Source organism: Carcharodon carcharias, unplaced genomic scaffold (assembly GCF_017639515.1).
Source record: "Carcharodon carcharias isolate sCarCar2 unplaced genomic scaffold, sCarCar2.pri scaffold_1098_ctg1, whole genome shotgun sequence".
Classification (NCBI taxonomy): Eukaryota; Metazoa; Chordata; class Chondrichthyes; order Lamniformes; family Lamnidae; genus Carcharodon; species Carcharodon carcharias.
Window position 1 is genome coordinate 7501 of NW_024470962.1, and position 22186 is coordinate 29686.

General features: G+C 56.3%; 1 protein-coding gene across 1 annotated transcript in view; it reads left to right on the top strand.

The window, feature by feature from the left end:
* LOC121275153 (phospholipid-transporting ATPase ID-like) overlaps positions 1 to 22048 on the top strand; it is a gene marked incomplete at its 3' end in the record, with an annotated part of 29114 nt that extends 7066 nt beyond the window's left edge. The window contains exons 2-9 of the mRNA XM_041182571.1: positions 5748 to 5806; positions 7550 to 7663; positions 9596 to 9694; positions 11653 to 11714; positions 14210 to 14282; positions 16249 to 16319; positions 18736 to 18815; positions 21890 to 22048. Coding sequence (XP_041038505.1) covers positions 5748 to 5806; positions 7550 to 7663; positions 9596 to 9694; positions 11653 to 11714; positions 14210 to 14282; positions 16249 to 16319; positions 18736 to 18815; positions 21890 to 22048 — 717 coding nt within the window. The remainder of the gene's footprint in view (positions 1 to 5747; positions 5807 to 7549; positions 7664 to 9595; positions 9695 to 11652; positions 11715 to 14209; positions 14283 to 16248; positions 16320 to 18735; positions 18816 to 21889) is intronic.
* Between the last annotated feature and the right edge of the window lie 138 nt (positions 22049 to 22186).

The following is a 22186-nucleotide window of genomic DNA, read 5'->3' on the forward strand; positions in this document are numbered from 1 at the left end:
TCAGCACTGACCCTCCGACAGTGCGGCCCTCTCTCAGTACTGACCCTCCGACAGTGCGGCCCTCTCTCGATACTGACCCTCCGACAGTGCGGCGCTCCCTCGGTACTGACCTCCGACAGTGCGGCGCTCCCTCAGTATTGACCCTCTGACAGTGCGGCGCTCCCTCGGTACTGACCCTCTGACAGTGTGGCGCTCTCTCAGTACTGACCCTCCGACAGTGCGGCGCTCCCTCAGTACTGACCCTCTGACAGTGCGGCGCTCCCTCAGTACTGACCCTCTGACAGTGTGGCACTCTCTCAGTACTGACCCTCCGACAGTGCGGCGCTCCCTCGGTACTGACCCTCCGACAGTGCGGCACTCCCTCAGTACTGACCCTCCGACAGTGCGGCACTCCCTCAGTACTGACCCTCCGACAGTGCGGCACTCCCTCAGTACTGACCCTCCGACAGTGCGGCACTCCCTCAGTACTGACCCTCCGACAGTGCGGCACTCCCTCAGTACTGACCCTCCGACAGTGCGGCACTCCCTCAGTACTGACCCTCCGACAGTGCGGCACTCCCTCGGCGCCGACCCTCCGACAGTGCGGCGCTCCTTCAGCAAGGGGGATGAAACGAGGCGAGCGCAGGAAGTGTCATCGGCAGCACACGGGCTGAGCTCTTTGTCTCAGAGCTTGAGCTGAGGCTGGAGTCACTGAGGTACAAGCGGGAGGCAGAGAACCATGCGGACAGCGCGTTCAGAGGGGTGGTCACACCGCAAGTTAGGGACAAGCGGGTCCAACAAGCGACCAGGGGTCCTGCTCGCTGACCCGGTTTTCCATTCTTGATATCAGTGGGGGTTGGGGGGGTGGGTGTGATGGTTCCTTGGAGGAGGGGTAGCAAGAACCAAGCCTGAGGCACTGACGGGAGGCCCAGCTATACAGGAGGGGAGGAGGAGGAGTGGAAGGTCAGTACCGATAGGGGCTTCTTTAGTTCGGGGTCTGTCAACGTGACTCCAGGGTGGTTTGCGGCCTCCCTGGCGCTAGGATCGAGAATGTCACACAGCGGCTGCAGGACATTCTTGTGGGGGGAGGGCACACAGCCTGAGGTTGGGTCCACATTGCTACTAACAGCGCAGGTCAGAAGGGGGATGTAGCCCTGCAATCGGAATTTAGGGAGCCAGGTGGAAAATAAGCAAGCCGGACCTCTCCGCAATCTCCAGATTACTCCCAGCACCGTGTGCCAGTGAGTGCAGAAACAGGAAGATAAGACAGAGGAATGCGTGGCTGGAAATATGGCGCAGGAGGGGAGGGGTTTAGATTGCTGGGACACTGGGACTGGCTCTGGGGGAGATGGCGCCCGCACAAGCCGGACAGGTTGCCTCTGAACAGAGCCGGGAGAGAGCTCCTTGCGGGGTGTTTTGCTACTGCTGTTGGGAAGGGTTTAAACCAATTTGGCAGGGGTGTGGGAACCAGGAGAGAAATGTTAGAGAGGTATACCAGGGTGCTCGGTATGCTGGGAGAGGCATATAGCACTGAAATGGAGAGTAGTAAGTTAATAGATGGAGTCAGAGTAAGGGAGCCAGTAATGAAGCCTAACTTGTGTATGTGAACGCACGGAATATAGTTAATAAAATTGGGGAGTTGCAGGCACAGATTTTACGGTCCTTATGGGATTATGATGTTGTGGTGATAGCAGAGACCTGGCTTAAGGAAGGGCAGATCTGGGTGTTGGATATTCCTGGTTGCAAGGTGTTCAGAAAAGGTAGGAAAGGGAAACCAGGAGGAGGTGTGGCGTTTTTAGCTAAGGAGAGTACTGCAGCCCTGGAGAGAGAGGATGTGACAGAGGATTTGAGGGCAGAATCGATTTAGCCGGAGCTAAGGAATAAGGGGTGAAATTACATTGCTCGGTGTAATGTATCGACCACCAGCTGGTGGGAAGGACATAGAGGAACAAATCTGCAAAGAAATTACAGAAAGGTGTTAATGTCATTGGGTAATTATAATGGGGGACTTTAATTACCCTTATATAGACTGGGATAGTGGTAGTGTAAGGGGCAGTGAGGGACAAGCGTTCCTAGATTGTGTTCAGGAGAATTTCCTACAGCCGTATGTGTCCAGTCCAACCAAAAGGAGGCACTGCTAGGCCTGGTTCTTGGGAATGAGTTGGGCCAAGTAGATCAAGAGACAGTGGGGGAGCATTTAGGGAACAGTGATCTTTGTATCATAAGGTTTAGGATGACGGTGGGAGATGACATTGGTCAATCCAGAGTGAGAATAATCAACTGGCAGACAGCGGACTTCAATGGGGCAAGGACGGAGCTGGGCCGGATAGACTGGAACCAAAGGCTGGTGGGAAAAACAGTAGCTGAACAGTGTGCTACTTTCGAAGAGGAGATGGTTTAGGTACTGTCAAGGTATGTTCCCTCAAAAGGGAACAAACCAATCCAGAGCTCCCTGAATGACAAAGGAGATAGAAATTAAGTTAAAGAAGAAAAATTGTGTTCATGACGGGTCAAGTGGTGAATGCAATTGAGAACCAAGCTGAATACAGAAGGGATGTGAAAAAAGCAAATACAAGAAGCAAAGAAGGATTATGAGAAAAGACTGGCAGCTAACACAAAAGGAAATCCCAAAGTCTTCTATAAGCACATCAATGATAAAAGGGTGGTAAGAGGAGGAGGAGGAGTAGGGCCGATTAGGGACCAGAAAGGGGATTTACACAGAGGCAAGAGGCGTGACTGAGATGTTAAATGAATACTTTGCATCTGTCTTTACCTACGAGGCAGATGCTGCCCAGGTCATGGTGACAGGAAGACACTCAGTCACTTTCCACTGACACACAACATCAGCTATTGATGCACAATGACACCCACTGGCACACAATCTCCCCCACTGACACAGAATCTCCCCCAGTGACTCACAATCTCCCCCACTGACACAGAATCTCACCCAGTGACTCTCAAGATTACCCAGTGATGCACAACCTCACCCACTGACACACAATGACACCTACTACACCTAAGAGAAAAAGGGATGCTTATGGCAGATACCGAGGGTTCAAAACAGCAGAAGCCCTAGAGGAATATAGAATGTGTAGGGGGGAATTAAAAAGGAAATTAGGAGAGCAAAAAGGGGGTTTGAGAAAACATTGGCAGGTAAAATAAAGGAAAATCCAAAGTTATTTTACAAGTACATTAAGAGAAAGAGGGTAACTAGGGAAAGAGTAGGGCCCATGAAGGACCATAGTGAGTCAGGGATTAATCAAGGACAATCAGCATGGTTTTGTTAAGAAGAGGTCATGTCTGACCAATTTGATTGAATTTTTCGAAGAGGCGACCAGGTGTGTAGATGAGGGCAATGCATTTGACGTAGTCTACTTGGACTTCAGCAAGGCTTTTGATAAGGTCCCACATGGGTGACTGATAATGAAGGTAAGAGCCCATGGGATCCAAGGCAATTTGGCAAATTGGATCCAGAATTGGCAGGAAGCAGAAGGTGATGGTCAAGGGGTGTTTTTGTGACTGGATGCCTGTGTCCAGTGGGGTTCCACAGGAATCGGTGTTGGGTCCCTTGCTGTTTGGGGTAAATATAAATGATTTAGACTTGAATCCAGGAGGGTTGATCTGTAAGTTCACGCATGACACGAAAATTGGCGGGATGGTAAATAGTGAGGAGGATAGACTTAGATTTCAGGAGGATATAGACAGGCTGGTCAGATGGGCTGATCAGTGGCAAATGGAATTTAATCCGGATCAGTGTGAGGTGATGCACTTGGGCAGGACAAACAAGGCACGGGAATACACGATGAATGGTAGGGCCCTGGGAAGTACCGAGTGTCAGAGGGACCTTGGTGTGCATGTCCACCGGTCCCTTAAGGTAGTGGGGCAGGAGATAAGGTGGTTAAGCAGGCATATGGGATACTTGCCTTTATTAGCCGAGGCATAGAATATAAGAGCAGGGAGGTTATGCTGGAACTGTATAAAACACTGGTTAGGCCACAGCTAGAGTATTGCGTGCAGTTCTGCAGTCCATATTATAGGAAGGATGTGATTGCACTAGAGAGAGAGCAGAGGGGATTCACCAGGATGTTGCCTGGACTGGAGAGTTTTAGTTATGAGGAGAGATTGGATAGATTGTGTTATTTTCCCTGGAGCAGAGGAGATTGAGGGGGGACATGATTGAGGTGTATAAAATTATGAGGGGCATAGATAGGGTAGACAGGAAGGATCTTTTCCCCTTGGTGGAGGGATCAATAACCAGGGGGTGTAGATTTAAGGTAAGGGGCAGGAGGTTTAGAGGGGATGTGAGGAAGAATTTTTTCACCCGGGGGTGGTGGGAATCTGTCTGAAAGGGTGGTAGAGGCATTTAAGAAGTATTTGGATGTGCACTTGCGGTGCCATGACATACAAGGCTATGGGCCTAGTGCTGGAGAATGGGATTAGAATAGTTAGGTACTTATTTGACCAGCTCAGACTCGATGGGCTGAAGGGCCTTTTCCTGTGCTGTAGACCTCTGTGACTCTAGAAGGGTTTAAAATTGATGAGGAGGAGGTATTGGATAAGCTGTCGGTACTTAAAGTTGATAAGGCACTGGGACCAGATGAGATGCATCCAAGAATATTGAAGTGAGAGTGGAAATTTCAGAGGCACTGGCAATAATCTCTCAATGTTCCCTGGATTCGGGGGAGGTGCCGGAGGACTGGAGAATTGCAAAGATTATGCCCTTGTCCAAAGAAGGTTGTAAAAATCTGCCCTGCAGTTACAGACCAGTCGATTTAACTTCTAGATGGTAGAGGTCGTGGGTTTGGAAGGTGTTGTCGAAGGAGCCTTGGTGAGTTGCTGCAGTGCATCTTGTAGATGGTACACACACTGCTGCTACTGTGCGTCGGTGGTGGAGGGAGTGAATGTTTGTGGAAGGGGTGCCGAGCAAGCGGGGCTGCTTTGTCCTGGACAGTGTTAGACTGAATTTTCTAGCATAGAAACAGGCCATTCGGCCCCTCTGCTCCGTGCTGGTGTTTCTGCTCCACACGAGCCTCCTCCCACCCCCCTCTTCATCTTCCCCCATCACCATATCCTTCTATTCCTTTCTCCCTCGTGTGTTAATCCAGCTTACCCCCCCATTTCAATCCATGTCTGTGATTCACCTCGACCACTCCCCGTAGGAGTGAGTCCCACATTCTCCCCGCTCCCCACGGGAGAGAGTCCCACATTCCCACATGCTCCCCGCAGGAGCGGGTCCCGCATGCTCCCCGCGGGAGCGGGTCCCGCATGCTCCCCGCGGGAGCGGGTCCCGCATTCTCCCCGCTCCCTGCGGGAGCGGGTCCTGCATTCTCCCCGCTCTCTGGGTAAAGAGGTTTCTCCTGAATTCCCGATCGGGTTTATCAGTGACTGTCTCATAACGATGGGCCCCCCCTAGTTCTGGTCTCCCCCTGACAAGCAGAAACATCTTCCCTCCATCCACCCTATCGAAACCTTTTCAGAAAATTTTAAGGACCTCTCTCAGGTCAACCCCCCCCTCAGCTTCCCCTTCTCTAGAGAAAAGAGCCCCCGGCCTGTTCAATCTTTCCTGATGGTTATGACCTTGGGATGGAAGCACAGTGGGGAGCAGGACGGAGGTCCCAGTGTGGAATAGCCTCTCTCTCTCTCTCTCTCTCTCGCTTTGTCTATCTCTCCCCCCCACCCCACCCACCGCCTCACCCTACGCACCAGCCCCCCTCCCCCAACCCCCACACCACCTCACGGACTCAGCGTTTGTCCTTCTTTCCTTTCAGAGGAGGAGCGCCGGGTGAGAGCGAACGATCGCTGGTACAATGAGAAGTTCCAGTACGCGGTGAGTAATGGCAGCCGGGGGGTGGGGGGGTGGTGGCGGCACTGAAGCTGAGGCCGGGGTGGACGGTGCTGTGGTCAGGAGCGCAGAATCGAGGTGGGGGAGGTGGGTGGGGGTTGGGGGGTGGGTGCTAGGCTACTGGTTTGTCCGGTACTGGACAATGTTCTGTCCCAGCTGTAGTGCCTTTTGACATTTCAGATCTCGTCTTCCAATGTATAGATCGTTGGGATCCACTGGAGGCAGGGCTGGGGAGTGAAATCATGGGCCTTGGTGTTTCTTTGGACTCTCGGCCCCTTCTCCTCTCCTCCCCCATCCCTTTAACCCTCTCCCTCGCATCCTTCGGGTGCCCAGATTCAGGAACCACAGTAACCGTGGGGTCGAACTCTTTTATACGGCTTAGCTAAACTACCTGGTCTTTTGTACTCAGAAGCTTCCGTTTATAAAGCCCATCAAGAGCTCAGGTTTAACGCTGACACACTTCACAATCACCGTGTTGCCAGGCAATTGAGCACAACTTCACCATTCGCCACTTGCACTCCTTTGAACCTGCCCCCCCCCCCACCCCCCATAATATCCGGACAGCAGCATCCAAAAGGACTTGGACCTCACAAGCACCACAAACAACAATCCCATGTACAAATGAGAATATCTTAAACTAACGGTGACATTTTCTTTTGCACATGACTCCTGGTTTCGCTCGTAAGTTTAAAAATGGCAAAACCTTCCAGTAAGTTAGCAACAGCCAACACACCTGCAATCGTGATATTTCTACCTACGCAAGTGGTTAACAGGAAATTTACACTTTGTATTGAGTGTTTTCTCATTTTTAAACTGAATCGTAACCGCACTTACAAACGCCCGGCTTGGGACACATGCAGGAGAACAAAGTAGTGCAGGCGCTGGAAACCTGCGATATAAATAGAATATGCCGGGAATACTCAGCAGGGAGGAGGGAGAGAGAGAAACAGACCCGACGAGTCAGGTCCCCGACCTGCACTCGCTCTGAAGAAAGGTGGCTGACCTCTGTTGCTCTCTGAACTGAAGCCACCAGACGTGCTGAGCATTTCCAACGCTTCCTGTTTCTATTGGGGCAAAAGCACCCCCTTTTTTTTTGCCAGCTCTCCAGAACGCGCTCCAACTCCTTGTGGGGCCTCTCCCCTTCCCCTTCAGCAAGAAACCCAGCAGTTCCTGCCTGAGGCCTGAGGCCTGGTATGGCACAAGATTATACGCCAATTTATTTTAAAGAAACCTGGTCTCTGGGTTCTCGCTCGCTCACTCTCTCTCACACACACACCCTCAGTCACTCAGTATCTGGTCCGCAGGCGCCTCTCTCTGCACCCACCCCCCTCCGCTCGCTCTGGCCCATCGCCACCCCCCCCACCACCCCCAAGGCTTTATGGGAGTGAACTCAACACGGAGGCATCAGGGGCCTTACCCGACCTTAGCCTCCAGCATCCTGCAGTCCGGGTGGGAGGGGGAGCGAAGGAAGCGGCGGGCGGAACGGGGCCCCCGAGCAGGACAGTCCAGATGGTCAAGCGAGGTAGGGGGGGGGGGGCGGGGGGGAACTGGGGAAAGCCAGCGTGCCCTCCTCAGCCAATGAGAGTTCAGGGGCGATGGCCAAGTGTTGTGGGGGGTTGGGGGGAGCCTGTCGGTCAGGGCTGGTCTGTGCACCGTGTTCCCCTTGGGGACGCTGGGTTTGGGGGAGCGCGGGGGAATCTTAACCGGTTTGTCCGCTCTGCCTTCCAGAATAACTGCATCAAGACCTCGAAATACAACATCGTCTCGTTCCTGCCCGTCAACCTGTTTGAACAGTTTCAAGAAGTGGCCAATACTTACTTCCTCTTCCTGTTGATCCTTCAGGTATTTTTGAGCCGCTGGTTTGGCGGAATCCGTTCCTTGGGGCCCCCCCCACCACCCCCCGCTCCATTTGCTGAGCTGTGACTGCCGGTTGGGGTGGGGGGGGGGGGGGGGTCAAAGGTTAACGCGGGCAGGGGGCAGCGGGGGTTAAAACTCCAGACACGAGACGCGGCTCCTTCAAGCGCCGTCGTCCTCCTGCAAAATCTCCCCCACCCCCACCCCGAACCCTCTCGCGCGTCTGTGTTTTCAGCCCTCGTGTGGAGTTGAGGCCTAGTTTTCGCCAACATCCTGTGGCTCCAAACTTTAGTGGCTCTCGCCAGGGGAGAGAGAGAGAGAGAGAGAGAAAGTCAGCCACAAATTTCATTTTCAACTTCCCAAATTTTCTTCAGGATTTATGGCCCCTGATATCTCGTCAAATCCACAGGAAAACCTGAACCGCAACGGGATCCGAGGCCTGCTTTGCATTTCTCGGTATCCAGCCTAGCTGCCCACTGCTGTGGGCCTCCCGAGGATCTGTTTTCATTGTGTTTTGGCCTCTTTCTCGCTCCCCGTTTTCCTGTCGTTTCACAGATCGAAGAGAATCGGGGAAAGAACCAGAGGGGGAGACGAGGAGAATTTTTTTTTCTTACACACAGCGAGTTGTTGTGATCTGGAAGGCGCTGCCTGAAAGGGAGGCGGAAGCAGATTCAATAGGAACTTTCAAAAGGGGGGGAATCGGATAAATACTGGAAGGGGAATAATTTGCCAGGATATGGAGGGGGGGTGGGGGGGGGGAAGAGCCGGGGCTGGGGAGCGGGACTGATTGGATGGCTCTTTCCAAGGGCCAGCACAGCCAAGCTGGGCTGAATGGCCTCCTGTGCTGTATGAAACTTTGTCAGTTTAATCGAGCTGTTCCCTCCTTCAAAAAAAACACCACTGGGGATGGCTGATGCCCAGTTGGCTTCAGCTCCCTGTACACTGCGAAGGAAAGCCTGTTTTGCTAGGCCCAGTCAGGCCTGAACTCGTCCTGGTTGGCTGCCTTTCACGTATCCTGCTCTCAGAAATGTGCCTGAATGGGAGGGTCGCTGTGTTTTTGATTTTGCCGCCCTTCTTAACCTCCGGTTGAAGGCCACAATGCCGAGGTAGGTGTCTCTCTCTCTCTCCCTCGGGAACGAAGGCTGTGCGGACTGACTTGACGCCAACCTGGGCCTGGAATTTTTAACTCCCTCATCTCCGCCTGCCTTTTGCCAGCGGGCTGGCACAGCGGAGCGAATAACTGGGCCCAATCCCAGCTTAGGCCTCTCCTCCACCACCCCCCACCAGTTGAAGGCCCAAACTCGGGCCTGTCGGGTGCCCGACGCCCTCCTTGGTCCCCGTGACCCCCCCCGCCGGCAACCAAGCCATTCTGAGATGCCTTCTCTCCCCTTCCCACCTCCGTCGCCAGCCTCGGGCAGTTGAGGTGGACGTAACTGTATTTAGTAGGGAACTTTGTGAGAGGGTGGAGGGGGCACAGGCCTCTGCTTGATTCTGCCAACGCCCTCGGGGGCCCTTTGAGGGCCTCGAAGTTTAATCCCGCACCCCCCCCCTCCCCTCACCCCTTGGCGCCTCCTGGGTAGCCAGGGGGAGCGGCCGACCTCAAAAAAGCCACACCGCTGGTCTATAGGCTGTTGAGGAGGGGCTGGGCCAAGGCCTCTGGTCCCCAGAGATGGGGGCGGGGTGGAGGGGAAGCGAGGTAGGCCGCACTGCTAGGCCTGTGCCCCACCCCGGCTCCTGGTGCTGGGAGGGTCCCGGTGGCTACGTTAGGGAGAAGTGGGTACCCATCTCCTGCTGGGCGCAGGCAGGATTTCCTCAATTTGACGCAGTGCCTCTTCCCCGGAATGTCAGCTCGCTATCCCGGTTTGTTCCTCCCGGCTCCGTTGCACTAACCCCCTTTCCTGGCTTTTTCCCTTTTTCCAGCTGATCCCACAGATTTCCTCACTTTCCTGGTTCACCACCATTGTGCCTTTGGTTCTAGTCTTGACAATCACGGCCGTCAAAGACGCCACCGACGATTACGTGAGTCTTTCCCGACGCTCTCCGTGCAGCGCTCTCATTCTGAGGTAGCTCTCCGTGACCCCTCACCACCCCCCAGGCTTCCCGAAGCAGAGGATGAGCAGTTGACGTAGCTGCGGTTCACGCCTCGGGTTCCCTGTGACAATCTGCCCTCTGTCCTGGTGAGGGGCCCTCGGTAGGTCGGATGCTCCCTTGGCAGCGTCTCCTCCCGTAGCCCACCGACACGCGACCCCGTTATGAACTCTCCCCACCTAGCTCGCGTTCGTTCCCGATTGACCGTCCCACGTCACTTGACCTGGCGTCCCTTGCTGCTCACCCTTGACCTCATGCCTCTGTGGTTAACCCTTGACCTGGCGCCCTCTCGCTGCTCATCTTTGACCTAATACATCCGTGATTCACCCTTGACCCGGCGCCCACCTGCGGCCCACCCTTGACCTGGCGCCCTCTTGCTGCTCACCTTTGACCTGATACATCCGTGATTCACCCTTGACCCGGCGCCCTCTTGTGGCCCCCCTCCTTGACCCAGCGCCCTCTTGTGGCCCCTCCTTGACCCAGCGCCCTCTTGTGGCCCCCCCCCCTTGACCCAGTGCCCTCTTGTGGCCCCCCCCCCTTGACCCAGTGCCCTCTTGTGGCCCCCCCCCTTGACCCAGTGACCTCGTGTGGCCCCCCCTTGACCCAGTGCCCTCTTGTGGCCCCCCCCCTTGACCCAGTGCCCTCTTGTGGCCCCCCCCCTTGACCCAGCACCCTCTTCTGGCCCCCCCCTTGACCCAGCACCCGCTTGTGGCCACCCCTCTTGACCCAGCAACGTCTTGTGGCCCCGCCCCCCCCCCCCCCCCCACCTTTGACCCAGCGCCCTCCAAACTCCTTCAGCTCCTGACAATCCAATGTTCCCTGTCCCTTGATGAGCAAAGTTCTTTCGTAAAAGCCTGGGATGAAGGTGACGAGAAGAGGAGAGCATTCCATTGAAGCCGAAGCGAGGTTGGTGGTCAGAGGTCAGCTTGTCGCTGTTGCTGAGTCCTTCCTGCACCTGTTTCCCTTCTCCTGTTCCCAACTCCCAGAGTGAATGTGCTGCTAAATTCAAAGGGGATGTTTCTCTGAGGTGAATTAACCTACCTCTTGGCGGCTGTCGGAGAGGTGCTGTTTGAACACGGCAAGCCCCTCGGTCCCTCTGCCGGTTCAGTTTACACCGGGGCTGGGCTGGACTTCAGAGAGGAAAGTTTCACCCTCGCCACTTGGTCAGCTGTGTTGTGGCCTCGTCTGCCCAGAAAAGGTCGGGGTTCAACTGGGAGAGACCAAGAGTGTTGCAACTGAGGGGAGAGGGAGGGAGAGAGAGAGGGGGGGAGGGCACGGCCGAGGGGGGAAGGGCACGGCCGAGGGGGGAGGTGGGGGGGGCTGAGGGGGGTAGGGGTGGGGGGGGGAGGGGATGGGGGGGGGGGAGGGGATGGGGGGGTGGTGAGGTGGGGGTGAGGGGAGGGTGGTGGGGGGGTGAGGTGGGGGTGACGGGAGGGGGGTGAGGGGGAGGTGAGGCGGGGCGGGGGGGTGGTAAGGGGCGAGGGGGGGTGGTTGAGGGGTGGGGGAGTGGTGGGGGGTGGCAAGGGGTAGGCGAGAGGGGTGGTGGTGAGCAGGGGTGTGGGGATGGTGAGGGGTTGGTGGGGGTTCGAGGGGGGGTGGTGGTGGTGAGGAGGGGGTGGGGGTGAGGGGGAGGGAGAGGGCAGGGCTGAGGGGAGGGGGAGGGGGCAGATTGCCCTGTCTCAAGGTTGAATCGATAGTAAATCTCCTACTGTTAAGTGCAATGGGCCCATTCACCTCCCCTGTTTATATATAAATATAAACCCTCCCTGAAGTGAAAGAGCTCCCGCCGTGGGGTAGTTGTGTTGAAGTGTTTGTGTTGACAAACCCTGGAACGTATGTTGTTCCTGCTCTGTCCTCACCGAGTTTCTCTCTCTCTCTCTCTGCTCTAGTTTCGCCATAAGAGTGACAAACAAGTGAACAACCGTCAGTCTCAGCTGCTGGTTAACGGGAAGTGAGTCCCTCATCTTGCGCCACGCGGTACCTTTCAAACCCCGGAACGGACCTCCCCAGGCAGAGGATCGCGTGTGACAAAGGGGAACCCTCCTCTCCGGAGAAGAGGAGGCTGAGGGGGGGTGACCTGATCGATAGGGTCGACGTAGAGAAGATGTTTCCACTTTTTGCGGGGGGAGACCAGAACTAGGGGGGGGGCCATCAATATGAGAGAGTCGCTGATAAATCCAATGGGGAATTCAGGAGAAACAGAATGGGGAGAATGTGGGACTCGCTCCCATGGGGAGCAGGGAGAATGTGGGACTCGCTCCCATGGGGAGCAGGGAGAATGTCTGACTCGCTCCCATGGGGAGCAGGGAGAATGTGGGACTCGCTCCCACGGGGAGTGGGGAGAATGTGGGACTCGCTCCATCGGGGAGTGGGGAGAATGTGGGACTCGCTCCCATGGGGAGCAGGGAGAATGTCTGACTCGCTCCCACGGGGAGTGGGGAGAATGTGGGACTCGCTCCCACGGGGAGTGGGGAGAATGTGGGACTCGCTCCATCGGGGAGTGGGGAGAATGTGGGACTCGCTCCCACGGGGAGTGGGGAGAATGTGGGACTCGCCCCCACGGGGAGTGGGGAGAATGTGGGACTCGCTCCCACGGGGAGTGGGGAGAATGTGGGACTCGCTCCCACGGGGAGTGGGGAGAATGTGGGACTCGCTCCTGCGGGGAGTGGGGAGAATGTGGGACTCGCTCCCGCGGGGAGCGGGGAGAATGTGGGACTCACACCCGCGGGGAGTGGGGGAGAATGTGGGACTCGCTCCCACGGGGAGTGGGGAGAATGTGGGACTCGCTCCCACGGGGAGTGGGGAGAATGTGGGACTCGCTCCCACGGAGAGTGGGGAGAATGTGGGACTCGCTCCCATGGAAGGGTGGGAGGGGGAGGCAGTGGCTTGGCGGAGTGGGTTAGCGGGGGAGGGGGCGTTGGGTTGGGTGTGGCGGAGAGGGTTGGGGAGGGGGGGCGGGGGTGGTGGGTTGGGTGTGGTGGCGGAGGAGGGGTGGGTTGGCGGGGGAGGGGTGGGGGAGGGGGCGGTGGGTTGGGTGTGGTGGGGGAGGGGTGGGTTGGCGGGGGAGGGGGCGGTGGGTTGGGTGTGGCGGGGGAGGGGGCGGTGGGTTGGGTGTGGCGGGGGAGGGGTGGGTTGGCGGGGGAGGGGGCGGTGGGTTGGGTGTGGCGGGGGAGGGGTGGGTTGGCGGGGGAGGGGTGGGGGAGGGGGCGGTGGGTTGGGTGTGGTGGGGGAGGGGGGTGGTGGGTTGGTGGGGGAGGGGCGGTGGGTTGGGTGTGGCGGGGGAGGGGTGGGTTGGTGGGGGAGGGGGCAGTGGTTTAGGTGTGGCGGGGAGGGGTGGGTTGGTGGGGGAGGGGGCGGTGGGTTGGGTGTGGCGGGGGAGGGGTGGGTTGGCGGGGGAGGGGGCGGTGGGTTGGGTGTGGCGGGTGAGGGTTGGGTTGGCGGGGGAGGGGGCGGTGGGTTGGGTGTGGCGGGGGAGGGTTGGGTTGGCGGGGGAGGGGGCGGTGGGTTGGGTGTGGCAGGGGAGGGGTGGGTTGGCGGGGGAGGGGGCGGTGGGTTGGGTGTGGCAGGGGAGGGGTGGGTTGGCGGGGGAGGGGGCGGTGGGTTGGGTGTGGCGGGGGAGGGTTGGGTTGGCGGGGGAGGGGGGTGGGTTGGGTGTGGCGGGGGAGGGTTGGGTGTGGCGGGGGAGGGTTGGGTGTGGCGGGGGAGGGTTGGGTTGGCGGGGGAGGGGGCGGTGGGTTGGGTTGGCGGGGGAGGGGTGGGTTGGCGGGGGAGGGGTGGGTTGGTGGGGGAGGGGGCGGTGGGTTGGGTTGGCGGGGGAGGGTTGGGTGTGGCGGGGGAGGGGGCGGTGGGTTGGGTTGGCAGGGGAGGGGTGGGTTGGTGGGGGAGGGGGCGGTGGGTTGGGTTGGCGGGTGAGGGGTGGGTTGGCGGGGGAGGGGGCGGTGGGTTGGGTGTGGCGGGGGAGGGTTGGGTGTGGCGGGGGAGGGTTGGGTGTGGCGGGGGAGGGGGCAGTGGGTTGGGTGTGGCGGGGGAGGGTTGGGTGTGGCGGGGGAGGGTTGGGTTGGCGGGGGAGGGGGCGGTGTGTTGGGTGTGGCGGGGGAGGGTTGGGTGTGGCGGGGGAGGGGGCGGTGGGTTGGGTGTGGCGGGGGAGGGTTGGGTGTGGCGGGGGAGGGGGCGGTGGGTTGGGTGTGGCGGGGGAGGGTTGGGTTGGCGGGGGAGGGGGCTGTGGGTTGGGTTGGTGGGGGAGGGGCGGTGGGTTGGGTGTGGCGGGGGAGGGGTGGGTTGGCGGGGGAGGGGGCGGTGGGTTGGGTGTGGCGGGGGAGGGGTGGGTTGGCGGGGGAGGGGGCGGTGGGTTGCCGTTTGAGGCCCAGTGTCCATTTTGGATCTTGCCAGGGCTTCGGCCTATAGCCTGGCACCCGAAGGATTGACGCTCCTGCCCTCTTCCCGCAGACTCCAGAAGGACAAGTGGATGCACGTCCGCGTTGGTGACATCATCAAGCTCGAGAACAACCAGTTTGTGGCGGTGCGTACCTTTCCCGTCCAGCCAGTCACGCGGCCGGAGAGGGCGGAGGCGGCTTGGCGCATTTTCAACATGACCAAATCTCACCCTGTCCCTGTTACCGTGGTCAACAATGACTATCGTTTGATAAAAGAATAAAAAAGAATGCCGGTTACATAAAGGACAGGGTTTGTAACAGCGCCGTGACGGTTTACATAGAAAACTCTGCATGGGAAATGTTGACATAGGAACTTACTGTGGTAAAGATTGACAAGTGTGACCAAATATCATGACAGCAGGAAGTCACTTGTATTGACAGGAAGTGGACCCCTTCAGAGCATTTCTTGTTAAACAAGATAGACTCCGAACCACTTTTGTTCATCAGACTCAGTTTAATGAGCTATTTGTTTGGGAATGAAAGTGAGAGACTTAGTGTTTTGAGCGAACGTTTTCACATCTCTCGACAGCCTCTTCCTCCCACCCCACGCTCTGTAACCTCCTCCAGCCCCTACACCCCTCCCTATCTCTGTAACCTCCTCCAACCCCTACACCCCTCCCTATCTCTGTAACCTCTTCCAGCCCCTACACGTCTCCCTATATCTCTAATCTCTTCCAGCCCCTACACCCCTCCCTATCTTTGTAACGTCCTCCAACCCCTACACCCCTCCCTATCTCTGTAACCTCCTCCAGCCCCTACACCCCTCCCTATCTCTGTAACCTCCTCCAGCCCCTACATCCCTCCCTATCTCTGTAATCTCCTCCAGCCCCTACACCCCTCCCTATCTCTGTAACCTCCTCCAGCTCCTACACCTCTCCCTATCTCTGTAACCTCCTCCAGCTCCTACACCCCTTCCTATCTCTGTAAACTCCTCCAGCTCCTACACCCCTCCCTATCTCTGTAACCTCCTCCAGCCCCTACACCCCTCCCTATCTCCGTAACCTCCTCCAGCTCCTACACCCCTCCCTATCTCTGTAACCTCCTCCAGCTCCTACACCCCTCCCTATCTATGTAACCTCCTCCAGCCCCTACACCCCTCCCTATCTCTGTAACCTCCTCCAGCTCCTACACCCCTCCCTATCTCTGTAACCTCCTCCAGCTCCTACACCCCTCCCTATCTCTGTAACCTCCTCCAGCCCCTACAGCCCTCCCTATCTCTGTAACCTCCTCCAGCTCCTACACCCCTCCCTATCTCTGTAACCTCCTCCAGCCCCTACACCCGTCCCTATCTCTGTAATCTCCTCTAGCTCCTACACCCCTCCCTATCTCTGTAACCTCCTCCAGCCCCTACACCCCTTCCTATCTCTGTAACCTCCTCCAGCTCCTACACCCCGCCCTATCTCTGTAACCTCCTCCAGCCCCTACACCCCTCCCTTTCTTTGTAATCTCCCCCAGTCCCTGCACCCCTCCCTATCTCTGTAACCTCTTCCAGCCTCTACATCCCTCCCTATCTCTGTAACCTCCTCCAGCCCCTATGATCCTCCCTATCTCTGTAACCTCCTCCTGCCCCTACACCCCTCCCTATCTCTGTAACCTCCTCCAGCCCCTACACTCCTCCCTATCTCTGTAAACTCCTCCAGCCCCTACAACCCTCCGAGATCTCTGCGTTCCTATAATTCTGGCCTCTTGCCCATCCCCCGATTCCCATCACCCCACCATTGGCAGCCGTGCCTTCAGCTGCCTGGGGGGGCCCTGAGCTCTGGAATTTCCTCCCCCTCCGCCTCCCTCTATATGTCTCCCTCTCTCTCCGCCTTTCCCTCTTGGCCTCTCTCTCTCTCCCTCCTCTCCTTTAAGACGCTCCTTAAAATCGGCCTCTCTTTTGGTCCCCCTGTCCCTAATATCTCCTCATGCGGCTCGGGGTCACATTTTGTTGCATAACACTGCTTGTGATGCATCCGAGGGTTGTTTTATTATGTTAAAGGTATTATATAAATGAAATGTGTTGTTGTCTCTGTCGTTTGATTGGCTCTGTCTGTGTGTGTTTGTTGCTAGGCGGATCTCCTGTTGCTGTCCAGCAGTGAACCCCATGGGCTGTGTTACATTGAAACAGCAGAGCTTGATGGGTAAGTTTGAGCAGAGTGCCAGTTGGCACTAATGTGTTGGCATTTGAGTTGAAGGCAAGGCTTAGGTCATGAGTCGTAGCAAACAGTCCCACTTTCAGCAAGCAGAGTCTATTTACTGAGCAAATTTAATTGGTTTCAACAGCGCATTACAGCAAACAGTCTACAGAGTCTATTTAAATAGCACAATACAGAAAACAGTCTACGGGGTCTATTTAAACAGCACAACGCAGAAAACAGTCTACAGAGTCTATTTAAACAGCACAATACAGAAAACATTCTACAGAGTCTATTTAAACAGCACAATACAGAAAACAGTCTACAGAGTCTATTTAAACAGTACAATACAGAAAACAGTCTACAGAGTCTATTTAAACAGTACAATACAGAAAACAGTCTACAGAGTCTATTTAAACAGCACAACATAGGAAACAGTCTACAGGGTCTATTTAAATAGCACAATACAGGACACAGTCTACAGGGTCTATTTAAATAGCACAATACAGAAAACAGTCTACAGGGTCTATTTAAATAGCACAATACAGAAAAGAGTCTACAGGGTCTATTTAAACAGCACAACACAGGAAACAGTCTACAGGGTCTATTTAAACAGCACAATACAGGAAACAGTCTACAGGGTCTATTTAAATAGCACAACACAGGAAACACTCTACAGGGTCTATTTAAATAGCACAATACAGGAAACACTCTACAGGGTCTATTTAAATAGCACAATACAGGAAACACTCTACAGGGTCTATTTAAATAGCACAATACAGGAAACAGTCTACAGGGTCTATTTAAATAGCACAATACAGAAAACAATCTACAGGGTCTATTTAAACAGCACAATACAGAAAACAGTCTACAAGGTCTATTTAAATAGCACAATACAGGAAACAGTCTACAGGGTCTATTTAAATAGCACAATACAGGAAACAGTCTACAGGGTCTATTTAAATAGCACAATACAGAAAACAGTCTACAGGGTCTATTTAAACAGCACAATACAGAAAACAGTCTACAGGGTCTATTTAAAAAAGAGGGGCCTCTATCGGAACAGCTTCCCTCTAAGATCTGAGCTGTGCCGAATGCTAAAGATCATGTTTTCAATCTCCGGCAGGTGCTAAACCAAGGGAGGTGAACAGGGGGAGCGAATCCTCCCACTGCCTCTTGGCCAGGGAGGGGGTTTTGTGAATTTGTGGCCAGGATGAGCTACGAGGTTTCATCTTCTCCCACAACCCCCCCTCAGTTCCATCATGCAACGGTAGGAGTAGCTTGACTAATGCTGTTGGGACCGGAGCACAGTGAGGAATCCCCACGTGCCCCAGATCCAGACAACTGGATTTGCAAGTGTACAATGCAGTGTCTGCTCAGCTGTGACTCTGTGCATCATTCTCTCACCTCTGAGTCAGAAGGTCATGGGTTTGAGGCCCCACTCCAATGATTTGACCTCCGTAATCCAGGCCGACACTCCCAGTATCATTGCCGAGGGAGCGCTGCCCTGTCGGAGGGTCAGTGCCGAGGGAGCGCTGTCCTGTCGGAGGGTCAGTGCCGAGGGAGCGCCGTACTGAGGGAGCACCGCCCTGTCGGATGGTCAGTACTGAGGGAGTGCCGCCCTGTCGGAGGGTTAGTGCCAAGGGAGCGCCGCCCTGTCGGAGGGTCAGTACTGAGGGAGCGTCGCACTGTCGGAGGGACAGTGCCGAGGGAGTGCCGCACTGTCGGAGGGTCAGTACTGAGGGAGTGCCGCACTGTCGGAGGGTCAGTACTGAGGGAGCGCTGCATTGTCAGACGGTCAGTACTGAGGGAGTGCCGCACTGTCGGAGGGTCAGTGCTGAGGGAGCGCCGCACTGTCGGAGGGTCAATGCCGAGGGAGCGCCGCACTGTCGGAGGGACAGTGCCGAGGAAGCGCCGTGCTGTCGGAGGGGCCATATCTCAGGATGAGACGTTAAACTGAGGCCCCCATCTGCCCCCTCAGGTGAACGTAAAGTATCCCACGGCTGCTATTGGAAGGAGAGCAGGGGTGGGTGGGGAGTCCTCTCCAGTATCCTGGGGCCCAATATTTATCCCTCAATCGACATCACATTGCTGTTTGTGGGAGCTTGCTGTGCGCAAATTGGCAGCTGCGTTTCCCACATTACAACAGTGACCACACTCCAAAAAAAAGGGGCGGGTTATGTTGGATGTGAAGCATTTAGGGATATCCTGAGGTGGTGCAGGGCGCTAGAGAAATGCAACTCTGTGGTCTTGGGCACGAGGTTGAGAGTCACTCACCATCCAGCTACCCGACTGGCCACTTTGCTGTGATACTAGGGCGAGGTGGGGGTGGTCGGGCTATTATCTGCCCAGGGGTCTGTACCGCTTTGAGAGGGGAGACAACAGCACACGGAACTAACCAATCACCTGGTATATTCCACAGAGAAACCAACATGAAAGTTCGACAAGCATTACCCGTAACCTCTGAACTGGGAGATACCAACAAGCTGGCAAAGTTTGACGGTAAGTGGAATATCTAAGGTAATCTAATCGAGGGGTTCGGGGTGGTTTATATATAGAATAACAGATACGCGGGAGTGAGTTACAGACTGGAATCTAATCGAGGGGTTCGGGGTGATTTATATATAGAATAACAGATACCCGGGAGTGAGTTACAGACTGGAATCTAATCGAGGGGTTCAGGGGGGGTTTATATATATAATAACAGATACCCAGGAGTGAGTTACAGACTGGAATCTAATCGAGGGGTTCGGGGGGGTTTTATATAGAATAACAGACACCCGGGAGTGAGTTACTGACTAGAATCTAATCGAGGGGTTCGGGGGTGTTTTATATAGAATAACAGACACCCGGGAGTGAGTTACTGACTGGAATCTAATCAAGGGGTTCGGGGGGGTTTTATATAGAATGACAGATACCCGGGAGTGAGTTACTGACTGGAATCTAATCGAGAGGTTCGGGGAGGTTTATATATAGAATAACAGAAACCAATGAGTGAGTTACTGACTGGAATCTAATTGAGGGGTTCGGGGGGGGATTTATATATAGAATAACCGATACCCGGGAGTGAGTTACAGACTGGAATCTAATTGAGGGGTTCGGGGGGTTTATATATAGAATAACAGATACCTGGGAGTGAGTTACAGACTGGAATCTAATCGAGGGGTTCGGGGGGTTTATATATAGAATAACAGATACCCGGGAGTGAGTTACAGACTGGAATCTAATCGAGGGGTTCGGGGGGTTTATATATAGAATAACAGATACCTGGGAGTGCGGTACAGACTGGAATCTAATCGAGGGTTTCGGGGGGGTTTATATATAGAATAACAGATACCTAGGAGTGCGGTACAGACTGGAATCTAATTGAGGGGTTCGGGGGGGTTTATATACAGAATAACAGATACCCGGGAGTGAGTTACAGGCTGGAATCTATTTGTTAGTTGTCCCATATCTTGCTGTTTTTTATGGGCACTTTAATATGTTCATGGATTGTGAAAGCCAAGGGCAGTGACTGGCCGGGTGCTGGACTGTTTTGCGCCCCTGTGTGCTTTCACATGAGAGGCTACTGATGGATAGTAAACTGTTTATTCTCGTCTCTCCCAGGTTACCTTTTGTTGCTGGGGTACAATGGTGCCACCAGCTGCCTATTTGAAGTATAGCCACAGTTCAGCAGCACAGAAACAGGCCATTCGGCCCCTCTGCTCCACGTGAGCCTCCTCTCAGACCTTCCTCCCCATCAACATATCCTATTCCTTTCTCCCTCCAGTGTTTATCCAGCTTCCCCCCAACCCCCCCCCCGCCCCACCTTCAATCCATCTCCGGGATACACCTCGACCACTCCCCGCGGGAGCGAGTCCCACATTCTCCCCTCTCCCCGCGGGAGTGAGTCCCACGTTCTCCCCTCTCCCCACAGGAGCGAGTCCCACGTTCTCCCCTCTCTCCCCGTGGGAGCGAGTCCCACGTTCTCCCCTCTCTCCCCGTGGGAGCGAGTCCCACGTTCTCCCCTCTCTCCCCGCGGGAGCGAGTCCCAAGTTCTCCCCTCTCTCCCCGCGGGAGCGAGTCCCGCGTTCTCCCCTCTCTCCCCGCGGGAGCGAGTCCCACGTTCTCCCCTCTCTCCCCGCGGGAGCGAGTCCCACGTTCTCCCCCTCTCTCCCCGCGGGAGCGAGTCCCACGTTCTCCCCTCTCTCCCCGCGGGAGCGAGTCCCACGTTCTCCCCTCTCTCCCCGCGGGAGCGAGTCCCACGTTCTCCCCTCTCTCCCCGCGGGAGCGAGTCCCACGTTCTCCCCTCTCTCCTCGCGGGAGCGAGTCCCACGTTCTCCCCTCTCTCCCCGCGGGAGCGAGTCCCACGTTCACCCCTCTCTCCCCACCGGAGCGAGTCCCACGTTCTCCCCCTCTCCCCGCCGGAGCGAGTCCCACGTTCTCCCCTCTCTCCCCGCGGGAGCGAGTCCCACGTTCTCCCCCCTCTCCCCGCGGGAGCGAGTCCCACGTTCTCCCCTCTCTCCCCGCGGGAGCGAGTGCAACGTTCTCCCCTCTCTCCCCGCGGGAGCGAGTGCAACGTTCTCCCCTCTCTCCCCGCGGGAGCGAGTCCCACGTTCTCCCCTCTCTCCCCGCGGGAGCGAGTCCCACGTTCTCCCCTCTCTCCCCGCGGGAGCGAGTCCCACGTTCTCCCCTCTCTCCCCGCGGGAGCGAGTCCCACGTTCTCCCCCTCTCTCCCCGCGGGAGCGAGTCCCACGTTCTCCCCTCTCTCCCCGCGGGAGCGAGTCCCACGTTCTCCCCTCTCTCCCCGCGGGAGCGAGTCCCACGTTCTCCCCTCTCTCCCCGCGGGAGCGAGTCCCACGTTCTCCCCTCTCTCCCCGCGGGAGCGAGTCCCACGTTCTCCCCTCTCTCCCCGCGGGAGCGAGTCCCACGTTCTCCCCTCTCTCCCCGCGGGAGCGAGTCCCACGTTCTCCCCTCTCTCCCCGCGGGAGCGAGTCCCACGTTCTCCCCTCTCTCCCCGCGGGAGCGAGTCCCACGTTCTCCCCTCTCTCCCCGCGGGAGCGAGTCCCACGTTCTCCCCACTCTCCCCGCGGGAGCGAGTCCCACGTTCTCCCCACTCTCTGGGTAAAGACGTTTCTCCTGAATTCCCGATCGGATTTATTAGTAACTGTCTGATATTGATGGCCCCCCCTAGTTCTGGTCTCTCCCACCATGAGTGGAAACATCTTCTCTACGTCGACCCTATCGAAACTCTTCCAGAATTTTAAAGACCTCGTTCAGGTCACCCCCTCAGCCTCCTCGTTTCTAGAGAGAAGAGCCCCCGGCCTGTTCAGCCTTTCCGGATGGTTATAACCTCTTAGTTCTGGTATCGTCCTCGTGAATGTTTGCACTTCCTCCGGTTAACCCATGTCCACGTCGAGGTGAGGGGTCAACGGTCAGAGTGCAAAGACGCACCCCTTGGGGAACCTTTGGCCTGAGGTCCACGCACCAAGGATTTGACCCTCTGGGGAGGGTCTTTCTTGCCGTGGGGTGGGTGGGGTGGGGGGGGGGGGTGGTGGGTGTGGCTGAATATTAATGTCCTTGTGTTCCCCCCATAGGAGAGGTCATCTGTGAGCCTCCGAACAATAAACTGGACAGATTCCCGGGGACCCTGTACTGGAAAGAGAATAAATACCCGCTGGACAACCACAACATGCTGCTACGTGGATGTGTTCTCCGCAACACCGAGTGGTGCTTTGGCCTGGTGGTTTTTGCAGGTTGGTTCCCACTCCTCCTCCTCCCTGTTTCTACCATCCATCCATCCATCAACCCCTCATCCGAATCTCCAGCCTCCCTTAGGCACTTGAAGTTTACTTCCCTCCGCACCCCTCACACACCTCTCGCCTCCCTCCCCC